Below are 25,588 nucleotides of genomic sequence, written 5' to 3' on the forward strand. Positions count from 1 at the left end.
TCCCAACAGAAAGGACTGTAAAAATGCAAACACTGTGGACTGAGACAGCACGCTCAACATACAGTTTAAGACTCCTGGCAAATAGGAAACTCAAGGGAGAAGAAAGAAAGAAAGGAGGAAAAAAAAAATACAACCTGCCAGGTTTATTTCTGGTCATTGCATCTAAACTAGCAGTGTATTTGTCTGTACCAGTCTGTGTCTGCTGAAAAAAATGCAGTCTTTCACGGAAGCACAGCTCCAGGCATTTCCAGGCTGATTCACCAGAGGCTTCTGGACACATTTCATTTCTTTATTCAAATAACCCTCACCCTGTGGGAGTGCTATGTGTAACACCCTCCTGTTTCACACACCCTTTTACTACTGGGTTTTCTGTGCACTGGCTCTCATCTACCTTGCATATACTGAAAACTCAGGCAGGCTGTTCAGTACTGACCTCTGGTTTATTGACCTTGCACCAGAGCCAGAATGTGCAGGAGCACCTGGCAGCTCCCACTTGTCTTCAGTCATTATTTCCTCAATTTCTTTGTTCCTCTGTTTTTTATTAGATCTCTTTTATGTCTTTTATTGACAGTTTCTTCCATGAGGAATGTTGTCACTCCTCTGCACACGCTCACATTTGATGGCACTCTCAGTAGGTGTGTAGGTATGTGAGAGAGCACTGGGAACAGAAATAGGCCCAGCATGGGCTTACACCCAAACTCTTCTCCAGGAAGCACATTCTATCTCCATCAGCTTGAAAAGCTATCAACTCATACTATAAAATGAAGAAAAGCTGCAAAGTCATGTTTGAAACTGTGCCAGCAGAGCCAATGCACATCAAAAAGCCAGAGCTTTGCTCTTCTGTAGTTAGGAAGACAAAGAGCTCCACAGCATCTGTAGCACAGAGGTCAAAATACGACACTGGAGAGCATGTGAATGAATTCCAAATGCTTCCTTCTCACATCCATTTCCTTCCAGCACAACCATGACCACTGATTTCCAGGTGCAATCAGCAGAGCAGGTCCAAGACTCTATCCAGGCTTTACCTTCCTCATCCTCCCCATGTGCACACATCAGTCACCTTCTCCAAGTGCAAAGTTTCCTCCACTTTAACAAGCACTTAATACATTGAAGTGGCCAACAACTGGCTCTGTTGAGTGTGTACTGGTGTTTAAATGTCAGCCTCCTTTATATAGGAAAAAAATTCCCCATGGCCAAGTAAAAAACTGAATTGCATCAACTTTAGGAGTCTGTAAACAAGGGCATCTTGCAGTGCCAGGAGACTGAACTATCAGAGGTTTCCACAACTCTAAATCTGAAGCTCATTTAAGACTCTGCTCAGTAAGCTAGTGTTATTTAGAGAGGAAAATAAACAGGAAAAAGAACAGTTTTTATAAATACATAGTTCAGATGTAATCCATCTTTCAATAGTATCATCGATAAACAAGCAACAAAATCACTCTGAAACTTCATGACAGAGTAAGACTTGTTTACTCTCAGTAGAGATTATTCTGTCCTTGTTGTGTTCTTCCATGAGTAAGGAAAGTATGCTGAAGTCATCCTTATTTTTCTGCTTTACATGTAAACACTTTTTTCCTCTGCAGAACACACTCGCATGTGAGTTAGACACTGACATGCCAGTCTCCCAGAGCACCACTGATGACACTGTTAGTGACACTGAGTGAAAAAGCAAAATGCTACAACAAACCTGATTAAAAAAAGAAAAAAAAAAAGAAACGAAAAAAAACCAGGAGGCAGGAGGAAGAAAATAAAAGAATGAGCAACTGAAGAAGAGGGGACTGGAAAGCATCAGATACGTACCTCCTAATGCAGAATAAGCAGAGACAGCCAGTCACAGAACAGAAAGGTGATAGGTCATAGGCCATAAGGAAAACAAGAAGGCACATTTAAACCACTCATTAAAAAATCATAGCCAAAACCAAACCAAGAGAAACTCACAAATAATATGGAAAAATAAAGACATACAAAAATAACCATTTGAGGAGAAATCCTTTTTTTGTACACAGAAAACTGAGTTGAAGTATCACTCAGTTTTCTGAAATGACCTTATGGAGACTTAGTTGTTATTTATCAGTCACAGCATGTGGTAAATACCATGTGGCGTTTCCTTTTTGTAGCCGAGTTTTTATTTCTCGTATCTCAGAAATAAAACTCCAAAGTCTGAAACAAGATTGCTAATTTGGGTACACAAAATAAGAAGTAACAGCCTTCAGATGTAAAGGAGCTACTTATTTTGGTTCATCCATTTTTAAATGCAAAGTTAATCCTGTTACCTTCCCAAGAAAGCAGATAGACACGGAAGCAGCAAACATGCTAACAATGAACAAACACCCAGCAGCACAACTGCCCTTGTGACTAACCTAATTTCAGCAGCCAACCTTCTCTATCTGGATTAAAAAAAGTGTGTGTTAGGTCATTTCCATCATCCTCTGGAATTTTAAACGGCTCATTCTTAATACTTTCGTATAAATTCTAGAAGAATAAAAAAAAAAAGAAAGGAAAAAGACCTCATTAATAAATGTCTTAACAGAAAACGCAACCAGGATATCTTACTGCTTCTCACACTGTTTGTATTAAAAGCATAGGAAATACTGTCCATCAAATACTGGACCCTCCCTCCCCAGTCTTTACAACTTCCATCAAGTTTGATTTTAAACCATTTCATCTGTAAACAAGCCTCTCTTTTTAGTACCAATTTCATAAGCACTCCCAGCAAAGACATTTCAATTTAATTTCAGCATTCAGCATTTCAAAGGTTTCAGCATCAGGTCGCATTTAGAACAAGTTTTGCCAAATGAGTCTGGGTTTTCAGGAAATGGTGTGGGCCATCACACTGTCTTACAATACATGTTTTCACTCATATCCCAAGGGACAGGAGGGAGCTCCACAAGACACATGGAAAGAAATGAGAGGCATTAATCAATTATTTTTACTATTTTTTCCAGTTTTCTCTGACTTATCCAGAAATACTACTTTTTTTCATAAGGAAGCCAATTCCATGGGAATTTTGCCATCAGCAAACTAGAGAGTGTTTTCTCTGAAATCTCCCCTCCCCAACAAAAGGTTGAATATAGGGAGAACGAGCTCAAAGCAGCTCGTTCAAAGCAGTGAATATCACAAAAAGCTTCTTTCAGCTACTCAAGTGGTTATGCAAGCTAGAAAATGTTCCTCTCCCTTCCCATGACAAATCTGCCTGAGAACTGCTGCACACACTTTTAAGCCTGCTATTGAAAACAGCAGCCATGCCTTGTCTTACCCGTAGCAATTCCTCTGGGAGGTCTCCACCTTCGTTAATTCCCCGGTTCATGGAGATAAACCTCTCCACGGTCGGTTTATCCCGCACGTTGTGGTTGTGCAGGCTGGTGTTCAACATGATGATGGCAAATGAGAGCACATAGCACGTATCTGAAATCAGAGGGGCAAAAATGGTTTGTCTGGGTGTTGTGGCACCAACCTGTAACATTAATATACAGCTCACCCTCACTGATAAAGAAAGAGAAACAGGTAGTCAAAAAATCCTGAGCACTGTATATAAAAGTCTCAAATCTTTCTTTAAACTGTTGAAGTAAGCCTAAGAAGAAAAATGTTGCATTTTAAATTAAAAGCCAGTATGAGAAAAACAGTATGAGAATCAAAACAAAAAAATAACTCTATGAAATCATTGCTATCACCCTAAGTTAGCATTTCACTTAAAGCACTGAAGTGTTGTTGGGCAGAATGTTCTCTGCACACAGACTGCCTAGATCATGTGGTAGATCCTATAATTAACTTGGTCAATCAGCCTCCTCCTACTCAAAGTATTTCCAAAGCTTTCTCCAAAGAGAAAGAACTGTCTCTTCAAAATAATATTTTGAATTGCATTTAGAAAGACTGAAAATGACACTGACTCAATTCCTTGGCATAGAGGAGGTAGCCAGTACTACTGGATAATATCAGAAGATGACAAAGGAAATCTTATTGTGCCTCTTGACATGGTTATGATTATAGTAAGTTCTCCCAGAGTTCAAGTACAAGGTTCTGTGTAAGAAAAAGAAGAATGGAAACCTCTCTGCTACATAGAGGAAAAATATTCATGCATCTTCAGCATTTTGTTTTCAGTATTTTCCTCTCTAGCTGTTGCAGACCTGCTCAGTCCTAGCCTATCTGTTCCTCAAATTAAGTGATAAACAGCAAACTGTGTGTGCCTATAACCAAACAGACCAACAATCCCCAGCATTCTGGGCAATATCACAAAGTCATAGTAGCTTTTATGATCTGAGTAATCCCAAACCAAATAACTCAGTGGGAAACTGAGGTGCATTTCTAACTGAGATCAGTTATTGCTGAGCAGACTGCTAAAGAGAATGGATGACTTTCCAGATAATACACTATAGCCACATATAGGTGGACTTGATACAGAGATAGTGAGGTATAAAGTCCTCATAACTGACACATGAGATCACCCAACCTATTGGTCTCTTCTGCCCTTAAACCCCTGACTGAGAATCTTTCTTTTCCAATCCTTTGACAAAATCTTTGGTGACATTTCTGAAGTGTGCTTTATACTTTAACTGACTTAGATTTATATTAATGCTGAAGTTTTATAAATGGAAATGCATTCTAACCATAAGCTTGCATTGCATGGATTGGACAGTCACATTTTCTCAGTTCTCAGAAATTTCTCATTTCACATACTATTTTAACCTGAATTTCCAAACTGGCCATTGTCTCCTTGCATCAGCTGTACAAGAACATATATATTAATTTATATTTGGATCATATATGTACTTAAGAACCCCTGCTGTCTCCTGTGACTAACCTGTAGACTGGAAGACTCCTGGGTTACAAAGGCAATAACGTGAAGCAAAAGCTTCCATCATACGATCAATTTTTTGAGCCTCTCCTGGGAGTCTGAAGCTCCACAGAAACTGCCTACAGAAGGGAAGAATAGTTGTTACACATTCCAGTATTTATATATTAAGCATATATTACTAACAATCCGAAGCAAACAACAACAACAAAAAAAATCAGCACTGTCTATATCGAATGTCCTAGAAATATGTTCTCAATCTCTCAACACACAAGTCAGGAGCTATTATAAAGCAACATGCACAGATGGCTAGCCCAGAAATTCAGCCAGCAACACTGCATGCTATCAGGCAAGATAATATGGCAGTTCATAGTCTGAGGCTCTCTCTTTTTTCCAGACTGGTAAACAATTTTCTGTATGCATCCCATTTTTGCCATGAGAATGCTATGGGGGGAAAAAAAAAATGAGTTCAATCCTCCCTGGGTTTCCTGGCTACAAAAAGCAATGAACAGTCAGCTAGACTTTACTTACAATGTAAAAAGACATATCACACAAAATATTTCTGGTAGGGGAGAGAAACAAGGAATACAAAAAGACTTAACATCTTTACTGAAACTCATCAAAACCATTTTAAAAACAGTAACAACAGCAAGAAAACCCCAGTGCTTAGAGAGATGCTGCCTGTCTACATTAAGTTCACCCTACAAGACTCAGACCTAGGTCTTAAAAAGAATGACTTATGTTAAGATTTCAGTAATTTTGTAATATATGCAGCAGATCTGTGCTGCTGTTTTAGCATCGTGAACTGGAATACAGAGTTTACTTTTGTGGTTTACTGTTTCTATATGTAAGTACACTGGAATGCATACAGGACAGAAGTCTTCACAAATTTACTTTTGGCACATTGTGGTACTGAAAAGTTCCAATGAATTTCATCATTTATTCTTTTATTTCTTTGCAAAAGAATTATCTGAATTAAACCAGGATCTAAACCAGCAAAGTTACATGCTCTGCCATGCAAAACAAGTCCTTGCTATTCCCTGTACACTGGATGCCAATATAATAACAATTTATTCCTGTCTTCATCAGTTTTCATTTTAGGACATTGTATTAAAGTGTCACAGGCCATCTTTAGTTTGTCAGCTCTAGATACTCTTTTACTCACCTCGTGCAACGTTCCAGACCACGAATTTTGTAAGCTACCAAAATACAAACATTTAATAGTAGCAGCTGCTAAGGAAGAATAAAGTCAAACCTAACGTTAAATTGGGTACAAGGCACAGGAATATGAAGCCTCCCAGACAAGCTTCAGCAGCCACAGAAAAGGTTTCCTTGGCTCAAATCTCAGGCACCTCAAGTTATCATCACCACATCACTCAACCATAGCAAAGCTGTTCTGACTCCACATCACAAGGCACTGCCCCAGAAACAAGGATCACACGGACATTCCCATTTATCTGGTGTCAGGAGGGAGTCACTTGTGGCAACAAAACAGGCAGAACTGTCCAAGTCAACTTAATTTGCTGGATCTGTTACGGATTTTCACCGAGAGCAGAAGGGACCTCACAAGGTCACTGTGTTCAAGCAGCCCAGAGAAATCAAGTGAACTGTTCATTTAGCAAGGGGAAAAAACATACTGAGATATCACACTCTCTTTCACATGACAAGTGGGAAACTCTGAGGGAAGTACAAGGAAAGCACTTGTTTCAAAGTTTCTCTCTCTGCAGTTGAACATCATCACTGATTATGGCCAGGGGGTTTCTCCCCCTCCCTGCCCAGAGTGACAAGCTGAGGTGGAAGGAAAGGAGGAAGAAAATTATTTAAGTAAAGAGATTGTTTCTTTTTTAACCTATCTCTGTGCTAAGATTTAAAACAAATCATCAAATGTCCCCATGGCAGGAACACCAAGGAGTTACAGCTACAAGTTTTAGTTGCTTGTATTTGTCTGAAATAATCAGGTTGTCACCCACCACAAACAAGCCATGGGAAGGGTTAAACAGAGCTATCTCTGCTCAGTTGCACAGTAATGCTCAGTACAGTTGTGCTGAGCTGTAGAGCAGCTTTCTGACCAATAAATCAACACAGTGACTCATATGAACATGCAATTTGATGAAAGGAAGCTCAGGTCAAAAACCAGAGAGAATTTACTCACCTTAAGGCTTGTACAAGATTGAGATCAGCGAACTCATGGAGTTCAACAAAAGCCTGAAGAACTTTAATATTAAATTCATCTCTATGAAAAACAAAAAAGGAAAAAGACAATTACAATTCTGAACTTAAAAGACTTGTTAGTTATCTCTATTTGCTTCCAAGAGTAAGCAAGGAAATAGACAATCATATTGATCAAATAAGGTCCTCGGAAATAGTCTACACATTTATTTGAGAGGTATTTTAATATTTAACACTACTATTTTGCCCATTTTTGCTGGTAGATCAATGAGAGGCAGTGCACTGAAACTGATTTTAGAACTGCTTATTTGAATTACCCCAAAATGGCCTGGCTCTCTTTGCTTCACATTTATTATTACTGCACCTACCTTGATATAGGATGATACCTGACAAATGTATTTGGTAAATGCTTTTGCAGAAAGAATTCATTCATTGTGTCATGAACTCTTAAACAATGATCAATGGAAAATTAATTTCTTTTTCCATAAAGCACATGAAAAACAAACCAGCCTTTTTCCCCTCTAAGAACAGAAAATATTAAAGCAGTACCTTAATTTATGTACAAATATAAGAAACAAAAATGCTTCAACTGATTGTGTCCAAGAAAAATAACAGCTTTTGAAAAGACCTACTTAGTATTATTCTTATTCCATTCTCAAAAACTGTTACAATGAAAGCTTACTAAAATCAAAACAGGTTTTGAATGAGTTTCCTCTCAACCCATCTTTTACATTTCTATGTAAATCATGAGGCAAATGATGCTTTGCTTGATACAAAGGTGTTTAAATGCAAAAGTAACATTTAAACAATAATGAACATAAAACTATTTGGATGCAGACAGAATTTAGCCTGCACCATCACTGAGTTCATATGCCAGAAGCATAAAGGTTTCCAATCCTCAGGGTGTGCTTTAAATACATCACCAGGACAGAATGTTGCATATCAGCCTCCACCTGAAAATAGAAAGGTGTGTACCCCCAAGAATTATCTGTTGCATTACTGACTAACTGCATAGTCAGACTAACCTGTAACACTCACCACTAAATACCTTAAAGCCAACTGTTCATTCATTGGGATGTTCCCACATTGTTTACAGAAAAGCACACCAGCTCTGACAAGCAAATCAAAGCAATTCTCATCAAATTTGGCAATGCACAATCCAACTGTGCAGCTGCCTTCCAGTGAAGTGGCATCACAGTGTAACAAAAGAGAGCATCCACAGGGGTGCTACTAAGCAAAATATATTGATTTGGTTTATATGGTTTTGATACTTGTGCTGGGTACACCTCCAAGGACATGAGCCAAATAACACAAAGGGTCTAGGAAGCCACTGAAAAATATAAGTGAAGACTTATCCACACAGAGATAAATCTTAAATCTTTTATAGGATGTAATTCATCCCTTATTTATTGTAATTTTTTAGGTGTTATCTCATTCCATTTTACCTTTTTTTTTTTTTTTTTTTTGCTGAGTGCTATGAGACTATAAAAGTCAGTAATTTAAAATATATCTCTTTATGGCAGAATGTTATACAAATATTTCATTCTGTTAACTATCCTGGTCTTGTCTTCAGCTATATTTAGCTAGAATGCAAAAGTAATTCGTGATAGGCCCCCCAAGAGGGAGTGGTAAAGAGAACGTCCTCAGACTCCAAATGCCTTGAAAAAGTTTAGTGTGTAACTCAGCAAAAGCTCATCTCTAATATGCTCTGCCACTCACACAGCACACATCACTTGATAGCCTGTTTCTGAGGGAGTCACTAAGGCAAAACTAGCAGCTTAAGACACCTCAATTGTCACATTTTATTTTATCTCAGGGCATTTATTTTATCCCAGGACCTAAAGGCTTAATACATTCTTTTCAGAGAAACATGAATAAAAATTATTAGGATTCTAGGAAATTAATACTGCAGTTCAACGGAGTATGATGAACCAATTCCCCACTCCAGACACAGCTACCTTGAAATTTCCATACACATTCATGATAATCAGATTGTCATCTCTTCACCGCCACCCCCTTACTAATTCATATATGTGAAGAGAAAAAAATAGAAATACCATTTGCTTTCCCATTACCATGCTAATATTCCACCCTTCACAGAAATGAAGAAACACACAAAAAACCAATTTATGTAGACCGACTGGATACATTGAACAAAAGCTCCTTTCAAAGCAGAAGATATTTTAAAATTTCTTTTTGATTTCAACTGCTCCTTAAGATGGACAGACTGCTTCTGCCTTGTGGCAAAATAGGAGCAGTATGTCAATTTTTTTTATTTCTCCCAAGATCTTATTCTCCAGTTCATAGACATATCAAAATATCCTGGCTGAATTTGCTATTCAGTGTGACCACTAAATTTGCCAGTATGTAAGTCCTGAAAAACTCAGAAGATAAGACTGAATTCCACATTTCTCTCTCTACCTCCTCAGTATTAAGACAGGTTGCCCTGTGTTGTCACCTTAGACCACAGTGCTGTCCACCATCCCTGCCAGGGAAGCAGCAGAACAAGCAATAACTTTTTAAATTTTAAATGTGCACCCATTTAAAAGAAAAATAAATCACATGAATATTATTAATGATTCCAGGGAGCTTGGACATACTGGCAAGACCTTTCTGCATGAGAACAGGGTTCTGGGAATAGGGCTAGAAAAACTGGAAGTGTTTCAGAAGATGATCCCAAGGTGCAGCTCTCAGAAGAGAACAGACAGCTTTATACATGTTATAGTTTTGCAATTATGGACATTAACATCTCAGTGATTTTATAATACTGATTGCCCAAATATTCAAGAGAAGCAACACAATTCTGTTGTATAAAAATTGCTGACATGTCCACGTATTCTGTAGAGACTCCATAGTGAAGATCTCAAAAGGTATGTATTACAGTAAAAACTTCCATTAAACCTAAATGTCAAGAGGAAATTGCTGAGCACAAACCAAGCTGTTGATGCTGTAAAGGAGACTGGGGTGTCTCAAAAGGGATCTGCCACAACACATCCCCACAGGAGTTTATCCTAAATGAGTCAACTGCTAAACCTCCACCACTGGCACCTGAACATGTGCCAGCACGTCACACACACACTCCAAGCCACCCTGCACTGCTTGTCTCTCAGCTGCCTTTTCCAAAATCAATTCCTGGGTTGCACAGCAATGGAAGTAATTTGCATCCTGGCTGTGTTTTGCAATAGTTGCATTAATACACATCTTGCATGTTTATTGTAACAGAACTGATAAAGATCCGGTGCAGATGCCCTTTGAGACACCTACTGACTCATGGGAAGTCTCTGTGCAGGAAGATGACAGCACTAAAACCTGATAACAACTATTGTCTCAGGGACTACCTGTTTTAATAAGTAATTTCTTTACTGCCTGATTATTACTGATTGTCAATCACTCTACTCTGGACACAGCACCAAGAGGCACCAGAACCGTTGCAATACAACTCTCAGACATTCCAAAAGCTTACAGTGTTAATTCTGCACTACAGCCAAATTTCAGGGTTTTCTCAAAATAATAAATTACAGTTAATTAAGCATCATCCCACAATGTACCCATTTAAAAACAACAATCTAACAGGAAAAAAACTCTATCACAATGCTGCAGCAGTTTCACATCCCGCTGTAGCTTTTATAGAGTAGTTGAGTAGCTCTCTCATGCAGCCTGTGAAGGAGAAGGTAACTACCCAAAGCCTGTAAACATGCTTTGTAAACTCAAGAACAAAGTTTCGATATTTCTCTTTTACCTTTCACCGAGGTAATCTCCAATTACCGTTTTATTTAATCCTTCTCCTTTATAAAGGAACTGTGCAATGTCTTCTGCAGTGTTCTGCAGGAGGTCATTTTCTATCAGGAACTGTATTCCCTAGGAAGAACAATTCCAGAGGAAAAGGAATGTTATGTTTTCTTCCACAAGCATTTATGTAAATATCACTCATAACATTTGGCAATAATGTACTGACACAGACACATTAAGAATTACATTAACCTACAGATTTTTATGTTTTTAAATGAAATGCCAAACAAATGTTTTTCAGTTACATAAGCAGTATATAGTACTGGTTTAAAGATGAAAATGAGAAACATTTTTAAGGCTAGAAGTACTAGGTGGCAGTTTGAATCCCTCAGCAACAGAAAGATCAAATATTAATTGAATAACGATTCCATGTTGCTCTTTGGAGTTAATGTGTGAGCTGGTCCTTGCAGAAATGTCTGCAGAGACGTAATCTGCAAAATCATATAATGAAGAGGTACGTGGAAACAACTTAATTACCACCATGACACGAAATAAAGCATCTGTTAGAATCTACAAACTGCAACCCAATACATCAAGCCACTACTTGCCATAGAAGTGGCAGCTGAAGATACCAAAACCGGTTTAAAGGAGTTTCTGCTGACACTGGGACTATCAGAGGGTTCTGCCTGTGCTGGGACTAAACTATTCACAAGGGATTGAGCTACACTATCACACACTGCTGGGGAACCAGCCAAGCTTCTACCATGGAGCTGCTATGGAAGGCAGGGGGACAATCTTACCCTGGCCCTCAGAGGGAACTTGATAAAGCCCCTGGACTCGCTCCTGGGCCTCCAGAAATTACTGCCCTACAACTGGCACGCCCTGGGGAAGCCCAGGGAACTTTCTGCAAAGCAGCAAAGAAAGGAGACTAAGAGTTATATAAAGATTTTGTAAAGGATGGAAGGGATGATGTTCCAACACTCAGCAGGTCACGAAGAGAGAACCAACTTCTTTTCCCCCCCAGAGATGTTGCTGTTCTGGCTGATTTCTTAATACTGTTAACAGCATGCTAGTGAAAAGTAGAAATGGGAACTGCAAGGAACCTTACTTAATGTCTTGGATTCCAAGTGCGTACAAAAGAGGTTAATAAATTATTACTAATAAGTTCTACCACAATATTTCAGAATTATCAACAGTTTTTCAATTTCTCCAAGTGGAATATATTTCTTTTTTATTTCATTACAACTGAAAAAAGTCCATTATTTTTTGACATAGCATAGGTGGCCTCCTAGTAACATTCAAAAAAGTAATTATCTTTCTGTTTGGCTAATTCTAGCTTTTGATAATGAAATGATTACCTGCCTGACAGAAAAAAAAAAAAAGTCAATTTTCTGACCTAATTTAACAAAGAAAACGAACCGTGATGTTATAAAGCTTGAAGCTTTCTTTAGAAAGTCTGGAATGCAATTCTCTCTAAACAATTTTATCATCATCTGAAAATTTCAATGCCAGGCTGCTACTCTGACAACTGAATATTTTGATAAGTCATTTCACAACAGACATGATTTCTTTGCAAAGAATGTCTCTATTTCACCTTGAAGCAGAAATAGCTGAGCTTCCCTTGAAAATGATCCCTACAAAGCTTATTTGAGAACTAAATATTTATACAATATTTGACTACAAAACAGAGTGGTTTTTCCCATACCAAGTTATCCAAAAAGCTCTGTCAACCAACAGAAAACCCTTCCTGTAACAACATCAGGAACAGCAGATTCCCTTGTCCAACACCTGGACCATATTATTCACGCTCAGTATAAATAGACTGACCTGAATAGTTTTCTTAAAGTTGTACAAGTTACTGATAATGGACATGACCAGAAGCATGGAAAACAAATTTCTGTGCACAGAAGCAGATACTTTAGCTTACTGCAAAAATTAATTTAATTTTTTTTTTTAAATTATTCTTATGATGTTAAAGAACCAGAAGTCAAACAGACAGGAAAAGGAATCTGTCTGGGACAACAACTCCAGCGTCTGGAATAAATGGCAAAATAGGCCAGCCAAGCCCCCATCACCTCCTACGCTATCTTTTGTCCTGATGCAAATTTTATTCTCTAGACTGACAGGAGACAAGAGACAGCTGCACTAGTTTAACTTCCCCACACAAAACTCCTGGCTACAGAAATATTCAATATTCACTACAAATATTGCATAGATTTAAGTCAATGCAACGAAATCTGCTTTGAATTTCATCGCTTTCACGGTAACTTAATTACAGGGTTTGCAGCTCTTTAAACCCAGCCTTTGTCACAGAGAATTCACTTCCTGGCTCAGCACAGGCAGTACTGACTTGAGTGCTGCACATTTCTCTGCACAGGGATTCTTGAAGTGTTTTAGACTTTACCATTACAGCCCATCCCACACGTGCTGAGCAAACCCAAAGTATGTGATACTACATCAGGGAACTGCATTAAACACTATTTTCATAGCTATTTTCAGAGGGGGGAGAGGGAGAACTACTCTACACATGCACCAGAACATGGAAAGATGTTCAAATAGAAAGTGGTAAAAGAAAGTTACCTCACTGTGTTCCTGCTAATATGAAAACACGAAAATTCTGTTACTTGGTTTTAAAGGAGAAGACTCGATGGATTCAGCACAAGTATCATTACCCCAGTTCTTTGGCATTCCTAACTCCAGAGACCATCTTCCCTCCCATTTATGAATGAAAAACATCCTCTTCACAATGAACCTGAGTTTTCCCAACATTAGGACTTATATTTTGTCTCTAACTTAAAGTAGCAGCTGCAAACAACACGATGACCCAGCTCCTGCAGGCCACCACTGATCCACAGACATTATTAAGAAATTACTACTCTGAGTCTGTTTACCACATTTAAATTATGTTACAGTAGCAATGTGGCCACAGCATCTATTTATAGAAATAATTTCAGCCAGCGAGAACAGTAACAGAAAATAGTTAACGCTGGAATGGAAGCATCTGACATCATCCTGTGACTTTGCCACAAACTTCTAGGACATGAAAGAGCTGGAGGACAACAAACTAGCAGGATATTTGGGGGTGTTCTGCCCTCAACAGAAGTTAGGCAGTCAATAAAATGGAAAACAAAAATAAAAGACATGGCCAGCACTTTAAAAAGGGCTCTTTATAAAATACTTGAGAGTTTCTGGCAAACTGAAAGCATCCTGAAGAACAGAAGCCATCGCTGTACTTGGAACATTTCAGAAAAGCCACCAAAATGTAACTGAATTCAATACCATTGAGAAGAAAACATGTCAAGAACACAGAGAAACAAATGTTAAATGATTTCCAAAAAGACAAATTCAAAATGGACTCTCAAACAAAAGAAGACAATAAAACAAAGCAAGGAAGATGAGAAGTGAAAAGTAAAGGTTAGATATGTCAAAGTAGCTGTTTTAAATATATCAGGAGGGTCTGTAAGAAAATGTGCAGGTCCCCAAATTTACCAGAAAATTAACAATTATTTAAGAAACACTCCAGAGAAATGAACTGCTTTATTTCTTGTCTAAATGCACAACAGACTTCTTGAGACTGGTAACCAAGTTCCTGCCTGCAGGGGTTTGTACAAGTCAGATAGGTACACAACCATATGTATATACATAGACAAACATACAGGTGTTAACATATGCCTTTTTCACAAACAGAGTTTAGATATGCAAATATAGTCTGAAGGAGAAGAAATTAAAAAAACATGGTAAAGGTGTTTTGGAGGAAAAAATAGGAGAGCATTAAAAAATTTATGTATGGCCTCACTAATAACCAAACACCAAAATTTTTTAAAAATTCTATTTGACATATCAAGGGAGAACACCTCTATCAGGTACAAAGCAAGCCAGCTCAATCACTACCTGGTATATTTGATTGTTGATAAGTAAACCTCCATTATCAAAAAAGGTTTGCTTAAGTGTAAAAAGCACACGACCGGCAAAGGACTCGACTGCTCCCAATTTAACCCTCTGCTCAGTGTGTTACAGGATGTGCAAATAAGGCCTGAGAACTCACATTATCAGAAATGTCTCTTAAGGGAACCATGAATGAATTTGTCACAGATCATATTACAAGCAAAAATTGATCCCTGACAAGTGGGAAAAATGCTCTACCTTCTTAGGGTCCATGTTGAATTTCTTCCTTCCCATGGCTATTTGCTTATTTCTTTGAGTAGTTTTGCTACATATGGAGGAAAAGAAGAAACAACAAGCTGTTATTAGTTGCTCATTTACTAAAACAACAACTTCTGGATACAATTTTATTTGTATTTTGGCTACGACAAAATTTGTATTTTGTCTTCTATGACAAAAACAAGACATTCACTTGTTACAGAGGGAGGAAATTATGTTACTATTTTCAATTCCTTCAAACGATTGCAGCTTCAGAGAACCAGGTCCTGACCAACTGGACAGTCTAAAATACTACACTTTATCCAAGATATTATCTATCCAAATGAATGACACATTTGCATAGGACAAAGTCAGGCTTTAGAGACTTTATAACGGACTAAATAGAGGTGATCCAATGTTTGTTTAGCATGAGAAAGCTAATTTTATTTGCTATTCCTGGAAGACCTGCTCCAAGGTCTTAATCATGTCCAGCTGTTGGCATTACTCACCTTTCTTCTACACTGGTCAGATTATCGATTTCAGTCATAACCTCAGCAATTTCAAATTTTAATCTCTGTCAAAAGAAGGAAGGACAATACATTAACTCACGCTAAAACTCCTTTTGAAATCATCAATCATATAATAATATGATCAGTTAGGGTTTGTTTTCTAACATTTGCTAGTTACCTGAAGAAAAGTGATGAATCTTAGGGCTTCCTTAGATATTTAAATATTTTACCACAACCACGTTAAACACATGGATCTGAACTCCCAGTGTGTGCTTATGTCAGAGCACCAAGCCCAAACTGCCACTATCAATTAGAGTATAAGACTGCTTTACCCAGATCTCTCACTCCTATTCTGGATGCAAATCTGCTGTTTGTTTGTTACCCAAATCAAATCTGTACATATGTCAACCCAGGAGTTACTGTTTGTAAAAGCACACGTATGACACAGAAATCCAGGTCAATATTAGTAATATTTAGCTTAAGCCATTTATATGCTTTTAAAACCATTACCTGTAATTCGTATCTAGTCCTGTAACTTAATGGACTGAAGCAGTCTTCCAAGGTTCTCTACAGAAAAATCAATTACCTCAATATCATCAATCAGTTCTTTTTTCCTGCGACGAATATTTAAAAGCTCTTCTCTTTCTTCTATGGAGAGGTCATCAGGCACTGGAACAGAGCAAAATGAACAGGTTTTGAGCATTTGCAAACATACCTCATCACAGAAAATGTAATAAACTGATTGAGAAAAGTAAGTTTACATGAATCATCAGAACTTTTTTTTTTTTTTAGCTGGGATCATTATCAGGAAAAAAACAAACCAAAACAAACCCACAAATGAAAGCCAAACCTAATTTATTGGTAATCTACTTTACAAAAGTCTTAAGTAAGGTAATTGAATGACAGAATCTATCTTTCAAAAGACAGATAGACAATGAAAGGAATCTTGTTATCATACAATGTGGCAAGATTTGGCTCTACAGCTTATTTGTCAAATTCAAGTCTGATATAATTCCTATTATACCACTAACACACCAAAATTCTTCACGTAAATGAACTATGACTCAAAAGACATGACTGTCTTTCAGAGAAAAAAGTCAAAGAATATCCAGTGCTATACACAAGATGTGTATCCTGGTGTTGAGTTCAAACACCAAAAGTTATTTGCACAAAACCTTTGCTTTTCTTGAGCCATCAGATGTTCCCCAGCAAGAAAGTTCTTTGGCCAGAATTTTCCCGTGCTTCTCTCTACAGCACTAGACACCAACCACAAATATTCACCTCCTGAGCAATGATCCTACAATAACAGTTTTAATGCTTTCTTGGAAATAGCTCGTTAATTATAGAACAGCTTTTCCTTCCAGCTCAGTAAAATGGAACAACAAAAATAATTAATAAGGTATTTAAATGGTTCTGTCCCAACAGCAACACACAACAAGTGTAGTCATCTGGGATGGCCAAAGCCACTGCTCTGTGTCCTATACATATTTAACAGGTTGTGTAGCACCAGGACTACAAAGAGAAGGTTCAGCTTGAGAGGAGAGTTTTAAACCCACATTTGAAACACAGCCTCTGTTCAAATCTTAATAATGAAATATATTGATTATTTCAACATCCAGTGATGAAGTTCCTTTCTTTTTAGGATCCAAATCATAACATAAAATCCAAATGGCGACAGACCTTGTTAGACATGAAGTAATTATGGCAAATGATCTCATTTAACTACTCCAGATACAAACATGATTAAATTATTTCCAGTTTAGGAAATGACAGCTTTCTGTTGAATGAATACCAGACTTCAGTATGTTTACCTGCTTTTTCTTTTCATCTCATCAGAAATCTACCCACTCCTAAAAATTCCTTGCATGCAAATAGTGCTAAGATTCTTTTCACATCAAACCTTATAAATACACATTCCTACATCACATCTTTGTATTACATGTATATTCTAAGATCTTAAAAGATCAAAGCTCAAGGGATTTTTGTGACTATACACACACTATGTATATACATACACCACAAATAATCCAACTAGTTAACTGAGGACTGACAATAAAAAACAACTGAGACTGTTACCCAATGTTAATTATAAAAAAGGCAAACTATATATAATCAATCACACTCTCAGCTAGGAAGCACATTCTGATATCCTTAATGCATTTTTGCAGTATTGTAGCTGAATTTACATTAATGTTTTGCAGTACCAGTATCAGTAAGGGTTCTTTATTTTTTAACTTTTTGCCACAGCATGACATTTTCGTAACTCTCACCTTAACTGGCAACTGGAAATACTGATCAGAGTCCAAACAGAAAATAATTTTAACCATTAAATATTTAGAATTCATAGATGGTGCTTGCTTTTTCTTCCAGCTGAGTTACAAAATCTCTGGATTAGTCACTACCACAAACCCTTCCCAAAGCTGCACATCAGTGAGTGGCACTGCTGTTTCTTCTCCATTACTGTGCAGTTAAGGCTCCTTGGGACAGGTCTGGAATTTCTGGAACAAGTAAAATTGCTTTTTGGAACGAACATGAAATTGTGACAGTTTTCTATGCTCAAGCAACCCACCAAAATAAAGAAATCAAACTCCTCAGTCCTTTTCCTACAACACCCAGAGACTGTCTGCTGTGTTTTCCTCTCCTCTGATCTCAGCTGCAGCCCAGACAACCCTCCCAGTGTAATTAATGCTGCTGTTAGACAAAAAGGGAATAAACTAAATGGAGTCAGACTGCCTCCTGCATTAGGAAATAACATCAAGTACCAACTGCCAGATGCAAGACAAGAAGTCTGCTGAAGATTCTGCACTTGCAGGGCATTTAGATAAAACTGCACATTAATGCAACATCTTTAAATAATGGTATTAATATCAGAGCCAAAAGATTCCAGTGTCTTTTGATAAGAATAGAAGAATCAAGATATAACTGAGTGGGAGTTACAGTACTGCTCAGCTTCCAGAAACAATTGGTACAGACAATATCTTCCTTCCCCTCACACTACCAGCACAGAGAAGGGATGATTTGTCAGGATGACTCCCCAGTGCCCTGTCCTGCAGTCACCATAAACGGGCCTGTGTGAAGATGTTTGCCTTATTCTCATCCTCGTGTATCATCACTGCCTCTCTTCTCCAGTGCTGTGCTCATGCTGTGAGAAAACATACTGGGGGAAAATGAATGCACCAAAAAAAAAGGTTCTTTAAAGCCTACTCGTGGCATTCCAGCCTGGAACTGCCGAGGCTGAAGGTGTTTGCTCGGGAGGCTACATGACTTTACATCCATTGCCCCTGTTGTTTGGACTCTGGGTATTTAAAAAAAAAATTATCAGTATTTCTGTATTTCAATGAAGGTTTCTGAAATATTAACACTGAAGGACAATGTGCCTTAAAACATCTTTACAGTCCTATGCAAATATTGCAGGTACATGGCAAGGATTGGGGAGACCCCTCCCATAAGCCACACCCTTTGGCCTCCAGCAGCAAGAACACTTCTGCTGTTTCAACCTTGTGTTCACATAATCCTCCACACAGAAAAACTCACAGAGCACATATTTGTTCTGTAAAACAAATTTCGGAGCTGTCCTGTCTGAGTCATTTCTATTTTTTTGGTGTTTCACCAATCTAAACACAAAGTAGAGAGGATGGGAGAAGTTAGCAAGAACATTAAATACTGAAAAAGAACAAAAGCACTTCAGTACAGTGAATGAACTGCAGCTGCAGCATCCTCCCATTATATCTTCCAATCTTTAAAGACAATGTGCTTAAGTAAGTCATTTCTGTGAAAACCTTTTCACTTACAAGGAGAGTATTTCCTTTTTCTAAAACTTCAACTACCACCAAATAGAAAGTCAATAAACCTACTAAAATTTTATTTGCAGGGAACAAAGTTGTTGAAAGTACAAATCATATTCTTGGCCAAGTAGAAACAAAAACACCCCACCATATACCAACAGAAAAAAAAACAGAAAAATGTTTAATATATTCTAATGTGGCCTATAGGGTTCAATTACTGTAACTGATCTAAATGTACTTATATGAATATCCTGTAAACAAACACTTATTGGAATACACACTTTTGATACAGGTCTGTTTACCATAATGTGTATGGGGAAAACAACAACAAACTGCAGCTCCCCACAGAAATCAGTGTATTGTCCACCAGCTGTGATACCACTTTGTTAAATAATTTTCCACTATGGACAGCCCAAGTACTATCCAAAGAAGAGCATTACCCCACAGCTCTCAATATGAAGCATTTTTGAGCAAGCCACCAAAAAAAAAAAAAGGTGGCTTTTACAGATTGAGAAAAAACTGCAACAGATCAGCTGGCAAAGAAAATTCCCACGGGTTAGTGAAAAGTAGGAACAAACCCCATAATAGAAGACAAACCTAGTACTTTCCAAGTCCTGATATCTTCACCTTTTTCAGCAGTAAAATTTAAATAATTTTCCAGGTCTCCAATGGTATTATATGAACCAAAACTCCCGAGTTTAACTTCACTTCAGCCTTTTGATTGTCAGTCACCAGCCAAAGCAACCTCACCCGACCCCTTCAACTGACTCCAGAGTTCAGTCTCTCAAGAGGACACAGTAAAACATCCACAGGCAGCAAAAAGCAAACATCTACCAATATCTGAGGACAGACAAAACACTCATTCTGTAACCCTACTTATGAAGCAACACAACTGCCTGACTCTCATTGCCCAACTAACTTTCTGGTTTCATAAAGATAAATATTTTCCTTCTTCTGTGTCAGTCCCAATTTGGTGGTCCTCAGTATTTGCATTCCATGCAAAGAACAATTAGATGGAATTTAATTTTGCTGCAGTTGAAACATCTTGCAAGTGTAAAGATATTTACACAATGCAAGGCTTAAAACTAAACAAACTCGTCCTCGCCCATACACAGAATGGGGAGACATGTTTCTTCTGGCCTTTAAAATAATATACATCCATCTCTGAGAACAAATCTGATTGTCTCAGGACATTTGCCTCAACGGATATTCTCAGGCTATCTCTCTTCCTTTCCCCCTACATGCTCCCTTTTTTTAAACTTAATTATAGGAACATTTTCCAGCTTTCAGACAAGATGTATAAACAATGCTGTGACCACTTGTGGCTATTAAAAATTCCATACAAGTTTTCGTAGGAGGACATCCTTCTGAACAGATTCGCTTCACAGTGCAGAAACAAACTACATCTGCACTAAATTCTATCAGTAAAAACAGCTGGATTTGGTTGCTTCCTTCTTTTAACTCCCTCATTCGTGAATCTTTGCTATTAAGTCACTGCTGAGCATGTTCCAGCATAGGAGCACAATCACACTTTCATTAAGAGGGGAAATAATCCTCTACACAATATCCTTTCACACACAAGAAAATTACCACTTGGTGGTATGAGGAATTTAGGACAGAATTCATGGCTTGCAGAGTTATGTGGAGTTTTCAATCACGAGGGACTCTGTGGCCAGAAAGCACATTAGTGGCCAAACCCCGAGGAGAACCTCCAACACACACCCATCCTTCTCATTGTTCAGCTGCTGGAAACCACACCATCACAAGATGATCCTGAAAACAATGTTCACTCTAGGATAAGGAGATACTTTGCAGGCAAGTTATAGTTAAGATATTATCCTTTTGGGCTTCTAATAGTATGGGGCGGGCAACCCTAACAACATTAATCCTATTACCACGTAAAAATACATTTTCAGGAATTTAGAGGAAATAGTTTCCTTGTGACCTCCTAAACCTTTGAGATTTTTTTCTTTTACTTCCACTGCAAAGTAGATTTATTATGTCAGTGATGCACATTGTGTGGGGTCTTTTTAGGAACAAACAGAAGCATAAAAAATTGGAAATATGAAATACATTTTTATTCTAGACAGAAAAGGTCCAGCAGCGTTAACTGCACCACCAAGTGTGAAATCATCTCTTGTAAAAAAAAAAACAAACAGTATTTATTATAATCCATAAAAATGACTTCAAACAAGGCAAGATTATGTTTTTGTCCTGTCAGAAATAGCCATACATAATTTAATTAGTGTTAACATCTCTAGTCAAGCAGAAAGTAGGCAGTTGCAAAATTGTGCAAAATCAGGGTCGAGATAACACCGATCTGGAGGGCAGGAAAAAAAATCCAATGCACACATTTAACCTGCCTCCCAAAACCCATCAGATTTCAGATGTCACACAGGGCAGGCCCTGCCATGGTACCTGCAAATTTGCTGCTGTCTGTGGAGCACAAAGGGCAGAGCAGTTTGCAGCAGCAGGAGCAGCAGCAGCATATGTGCCTTTACAAACTGTGTGTGCACACAACGCGAGCAACAACAGTTGTGCAGGGAAGGAGGGAGGATAAAGGCTTCCCAAAGCTCTCGCATGAGCTGCTAATCCTCGCTGCTGGCGATGAGCTGCCCTTCTTAGCGGCACCAACGCACAAAGAGGTGCTTCACAGCGACTTCCACATTTCACCTTGCACACAGATATACCCACAGAAACTCCAGAGGCACCTCCCTCGCTTTTTAGCTCCTAATTAGGCCACTGCCACAGATACTGGCCATTAGAAAGCAGGGTGTGTTTCAGTTAATGAGTATTTCTTCTTTACTGTCGATGCTCTGTTGTTTTCATGAACAGGAAGGATTGAGAGTCCTTCCTTATATTTGCCTCCTTTACTTCAATAATGTGTTTTATTTCACCATTTTATGTATTTCCATTAGAAAACCAAGTGTTTTGCAACAACTAAATAAAAGAACCACTTTTAAGCAAATAAAGGAGCATCACCTGGGGAGAAAGAAGAAAAAACACACAGGGTCAAGCTCTGAGCAAGATTGCCCAGGTAATGGTTGGTACCAGCTCCTGTATGTTCCTGCATTGCTTTGCTAGTTTATGCCCAGATCGTGTTTTTTCTGGGTTAGTTTCTGCCCCAGTTTAGCAGGACAAATGGTTGTACCAAGGGACCCCAGAATTGCCCAAGACAACACAACAGGCACAGCAGAAACCCCTGGCAGCAGGGAGGTACAGGGGACAGCAACCCCCCAACATCAGCCAGCCCTAAAACCAGCTGAGCTCAGCCCCAAAACCCCACCCGTACAGGCTGTATTCTCTACATCCTAAAAGTAGTTCAACCTGATATTAAAAATAGATAAGCATGGATTTCCTTTCAGAAGCATTTTTCCTTTGAAGTCGCTCTACTCTTGCTTCAAGATTCAGAAGATGCTTCTAGGCCAACTTTCCTTTCTAAAATATGTAAATACAAATTACTGAATATGAAAAGAAAGCTCAGTTTAACTTAACATTCTAAGTCTCTTACCCAAATACATTAATACTTGCATTAATAATATAAAGTGTTAAAATATGCATGGCCATGCATATTTAAGAAGTGCAGAAAAATTTTATGCTAGCTAATGTGGAAATTAAAAAGGGAGCTGTTGGCCACACTGTAGTGTTTTAGAAAGGGCTACGAACAGATTAGCACAGATAGAGGAAATACTATCCAACATAACATGTGCCTTCATCAGCATCAGTTACCAGTTACTATTCAGGAATACTGGTGAATCACCATTCTGATTTCAGTGGTACAGCTACACACTGTCACACTATCACACCCCAACATCACAGTCCTCTTTCAACATGGAAAACAGTAATATCCAAGTAATGTGGGACAAATGCAATGCAGTGCTGTGCCAAGCACTGTAAGTAAAAATGCACAGTCTTGCCTTGTCCTGCTCATTTAGGCACAGTGGGGCATTTATAATGCCTTAAAATTTTCTTACTCTGCTTTCAGTTTTTTAACTAAATGACTGCATTTGATTTTTTTTTTCTGCACAGCAAATAACAGGGAGGGGTGATCAGAATCAGCTTTGTGTGGTAACACCATCAGTATAAACACAGGTATCATCCTTCCAAAAATAAGAGGCCTCAAGCTTTTCCTTTACACTGTATCAGATCAACAAAATGCTGTCAAAGAGAAACAAATTATTTTTTCCCCTTCTCAATATGTATGCTGCAAGGCAGAGTCTCACAGATAAATGATTTTGGGAGAGCTCAGTAATAATCTCTCTGTGGAGCATCCATATGTCCAAAACTGGAAAAACAAATAGGGAGCTTATGTAGGGCTAGAGCTGAAATCAAATACATTTTCTCTGATGTTTGCATTTGAAAGCCTTTGCTTATAGTATACTACATTACAGTATGCATTGACCCAAATTTAGTCTTTATAGAGTGAAAGTCTATAGATTCTGAATTTCTTTTGTACAATTCCATGGCAAGATCCAGGTCACAAAAAAATGTTAGCACCCTCGAGGAAGAGAATGATCCCATGATAACACCAGGAGAGGCCATGGATAACAGCTGAGAGCACTCAACAGATCCCCTTGCAATGCAGAACAACAGCCACATTTTAAGTGGGAGTTTTGGGAAGAAAATCAGGGTGCCCCCTCAACACTGCCTAGGAGGTGAAAGGAACAGATCCCCATGCCAGCTGAGTGGCACATTAGAGATATCATGTCTCTAATTGAAACCCTTCATTCACTGCAGCACAATGAAATGGCAGCAAAAGAGCAGTGGATTTTGCTTGCCTGCAGCAAGAAGAGAAAATTCTGAAATTTAAACATGTAGGTGCAACAGCTTTCCAAGAGTAAGATCTTTTAAGCCACACAATAAGAGCAGGATGCCCCTTTTAACTTGGGGCATTTATGATTTTGCCCAATAAAAGCACAGTGCATTACTACACAGAATTATCCAAAGAACTGGATGGAAAGGGGCTGGATGGTCCCAAGATCAATTTTTGTGACAGTGCAGTTCACTTCTGATTGAGCCAAACATACAGGCAATGCTGACAGGAATTGAAAACCACTTCAGCTTTAAACAACTTCTCAGCTGACCAGCATGGGAGAGTGACCTGCACTGACTGCTGATGGAAAACAGGTCAAACAGATTGGGAAGCTGGGTGGTTGAACTACTGGTGCCACTGACCAAGATTTGGCTCTGTGTTCACTTCAGAGGGTTTGGGATGATTCCTGACAACTCTGCTGAGTATGAAGCAAAGCTTAAACTACTGACAGGACACAGGACTCTTTCTCCTCACAATCCCAAGGAGTATGTGAGGATGAAAAGGAAAGCAAGGACACTCCATCTCCCACTGGCACACAACTCCCAGAAGTCCCTGTGAACAACTGGACTAACCACAGATGTCCTGCTGCCAATCTAAACTTCTTTCAGCTGCAGCATCCAAGCATCTCGGACCAAGGATGTGACAACTCCTTCTGAAAGCAGAGACCAATTCATCAAACCCTGGGTGAGGAAGAGGAAAAAAAAGAACACTGATTCCTTCAGCTTTTGAAATGGTATGAGAAGGAAAAAAGAATAAGTTGCAACACTGTGTTTCAGCTTTACCCTTACAAAACGGCTGTTTCCCACATCACCCCCAGTTACTGGGAAGAGGAAATGGTTGGCTGGCATGCACCTACATTTTTTCCTAGGATAGACCTTGGAAAATAGACTCGAAAAGCAAACAGACCAGAGTAGTAGCAGACACTCCTGTCAGATCCATTTCGAGTAGCAGCATGGAAAATTGACAGGAATGTCACTGAGCAGCTGCAGGGGGGTCCTGGAGCCCAGACCCTGCTGTCGGCTGCCAGATACCCCCGAATCCTGCTCAGTAGACAGGCACAGCTCATCAGACCTACTGTGTTTCCAGCAAAACAGTTGGGGCTCAGACAGTCTTTCTGTCACAAATTTCCAGCAACATCCACTCTTGGCAGCAAGGACTCTGCTCTGTTAGTGGGGAGCACGAGCCGTTACTTAGGATTGCCGGCTGTTTCTAAAGCACACAATCCAATTTTCAGAAAAAGCAAGGCAAAGTTCAATTTTTCCCCTTCCCCCATCCCTGCCTGACACAGCTCTGGAGTTAGATTTCAGAACAGCATTTATTGCAGAAGCTTTCTATTTATTCATTTTCCAAGATCAGTTGCACACAGAAGGAGGTAGAGCAACTGCCGGATTTGAAAGTGATTTTCCTTCCCTGAAGAATGTCTCCAAAGGCAGCTCAGAGGGCCACACAGGACTGCTCATCTATCAAGTAACTGCTCAGGCAGCAACTCTCCCCAAACAAGACTGATTCCAGGATGCACAGTTCTGTGCACAGTGTGATCCCTGATGTCGTGTAAGTCTTCGACATTCCTGCAGTCTCCTCCAAAAAAGTAACCCTGGTACCTGCTATGGACACCACTGAGCTGCAGCACTTGGAGAGAAACACACTGTAAGTA

At 38.8% G+C, this 25,588-nt stretch overlaps 1 protein-coding gene across 2 annotated transcripts in view; it reads right to left on the minus strand.

Moving 5' to 3' along the window:
• Positions 1-25,588, minus strand: part of CYTH3 (cytohesin 3) — a 50,440-nt gene that overhangs the window by 9,236 nt on the left and 15,616 nt on the right. The window contains exons 2-9 of one of the 2 annotated variants that reach the window (XM_051782088.1): positions 15,923-16,005; positions 15,337-15,401; positions 14,831-14,897; positions 10,698-10,816; positions 6,942-7,022; positions 4,799-4,911; positions 3,257-3,405; positions 2,371-2,472 (exon numbers count right to left, since the gene is read on the minus strand). In XM_051782088.1, coding sequence (XP_051638048.1) covers positions 2,371-2,472; positions 3,257-3,405; positions 4,799-4,911; positions 6,942-7,022; positions 10,698-10,816; positions 14,831-14,897; positions 15,337-15,401; positions 15,923-16,005 — 779 coding nt within the window. Of the gene's footprint in view, positions 1-2,360; positions 2,473-3,256; positions 3,406-4,798; positions 4,912-6,941; positions 7,023-10,697; positions 10,817-14,830; positions 14,898-15,336; positions 15,402-15,922; positions 16,006-25,588 lie in introns of both variants that reach the window. The other variant, XM_051782096.1, reaches the window with a different exon arrangement.

The sequence above is a fragment of the Manacus candei genome, unplaced genomic scaffold, assembly GCF_025592945.1.
Source record: "Manacus candei isolate 608988 ecotype Guabito, Panama unplaced genomic scaffold, ASM2559294v1 h1tg000002l, whole genome shotgun sequence".
NCBI classification, from domain to species: domain Eukaryota; kingdom Metazoa; phylum Chordata; class Aves; order Passeriformes; family Pipridae; genus Manacus; species Manacus candei.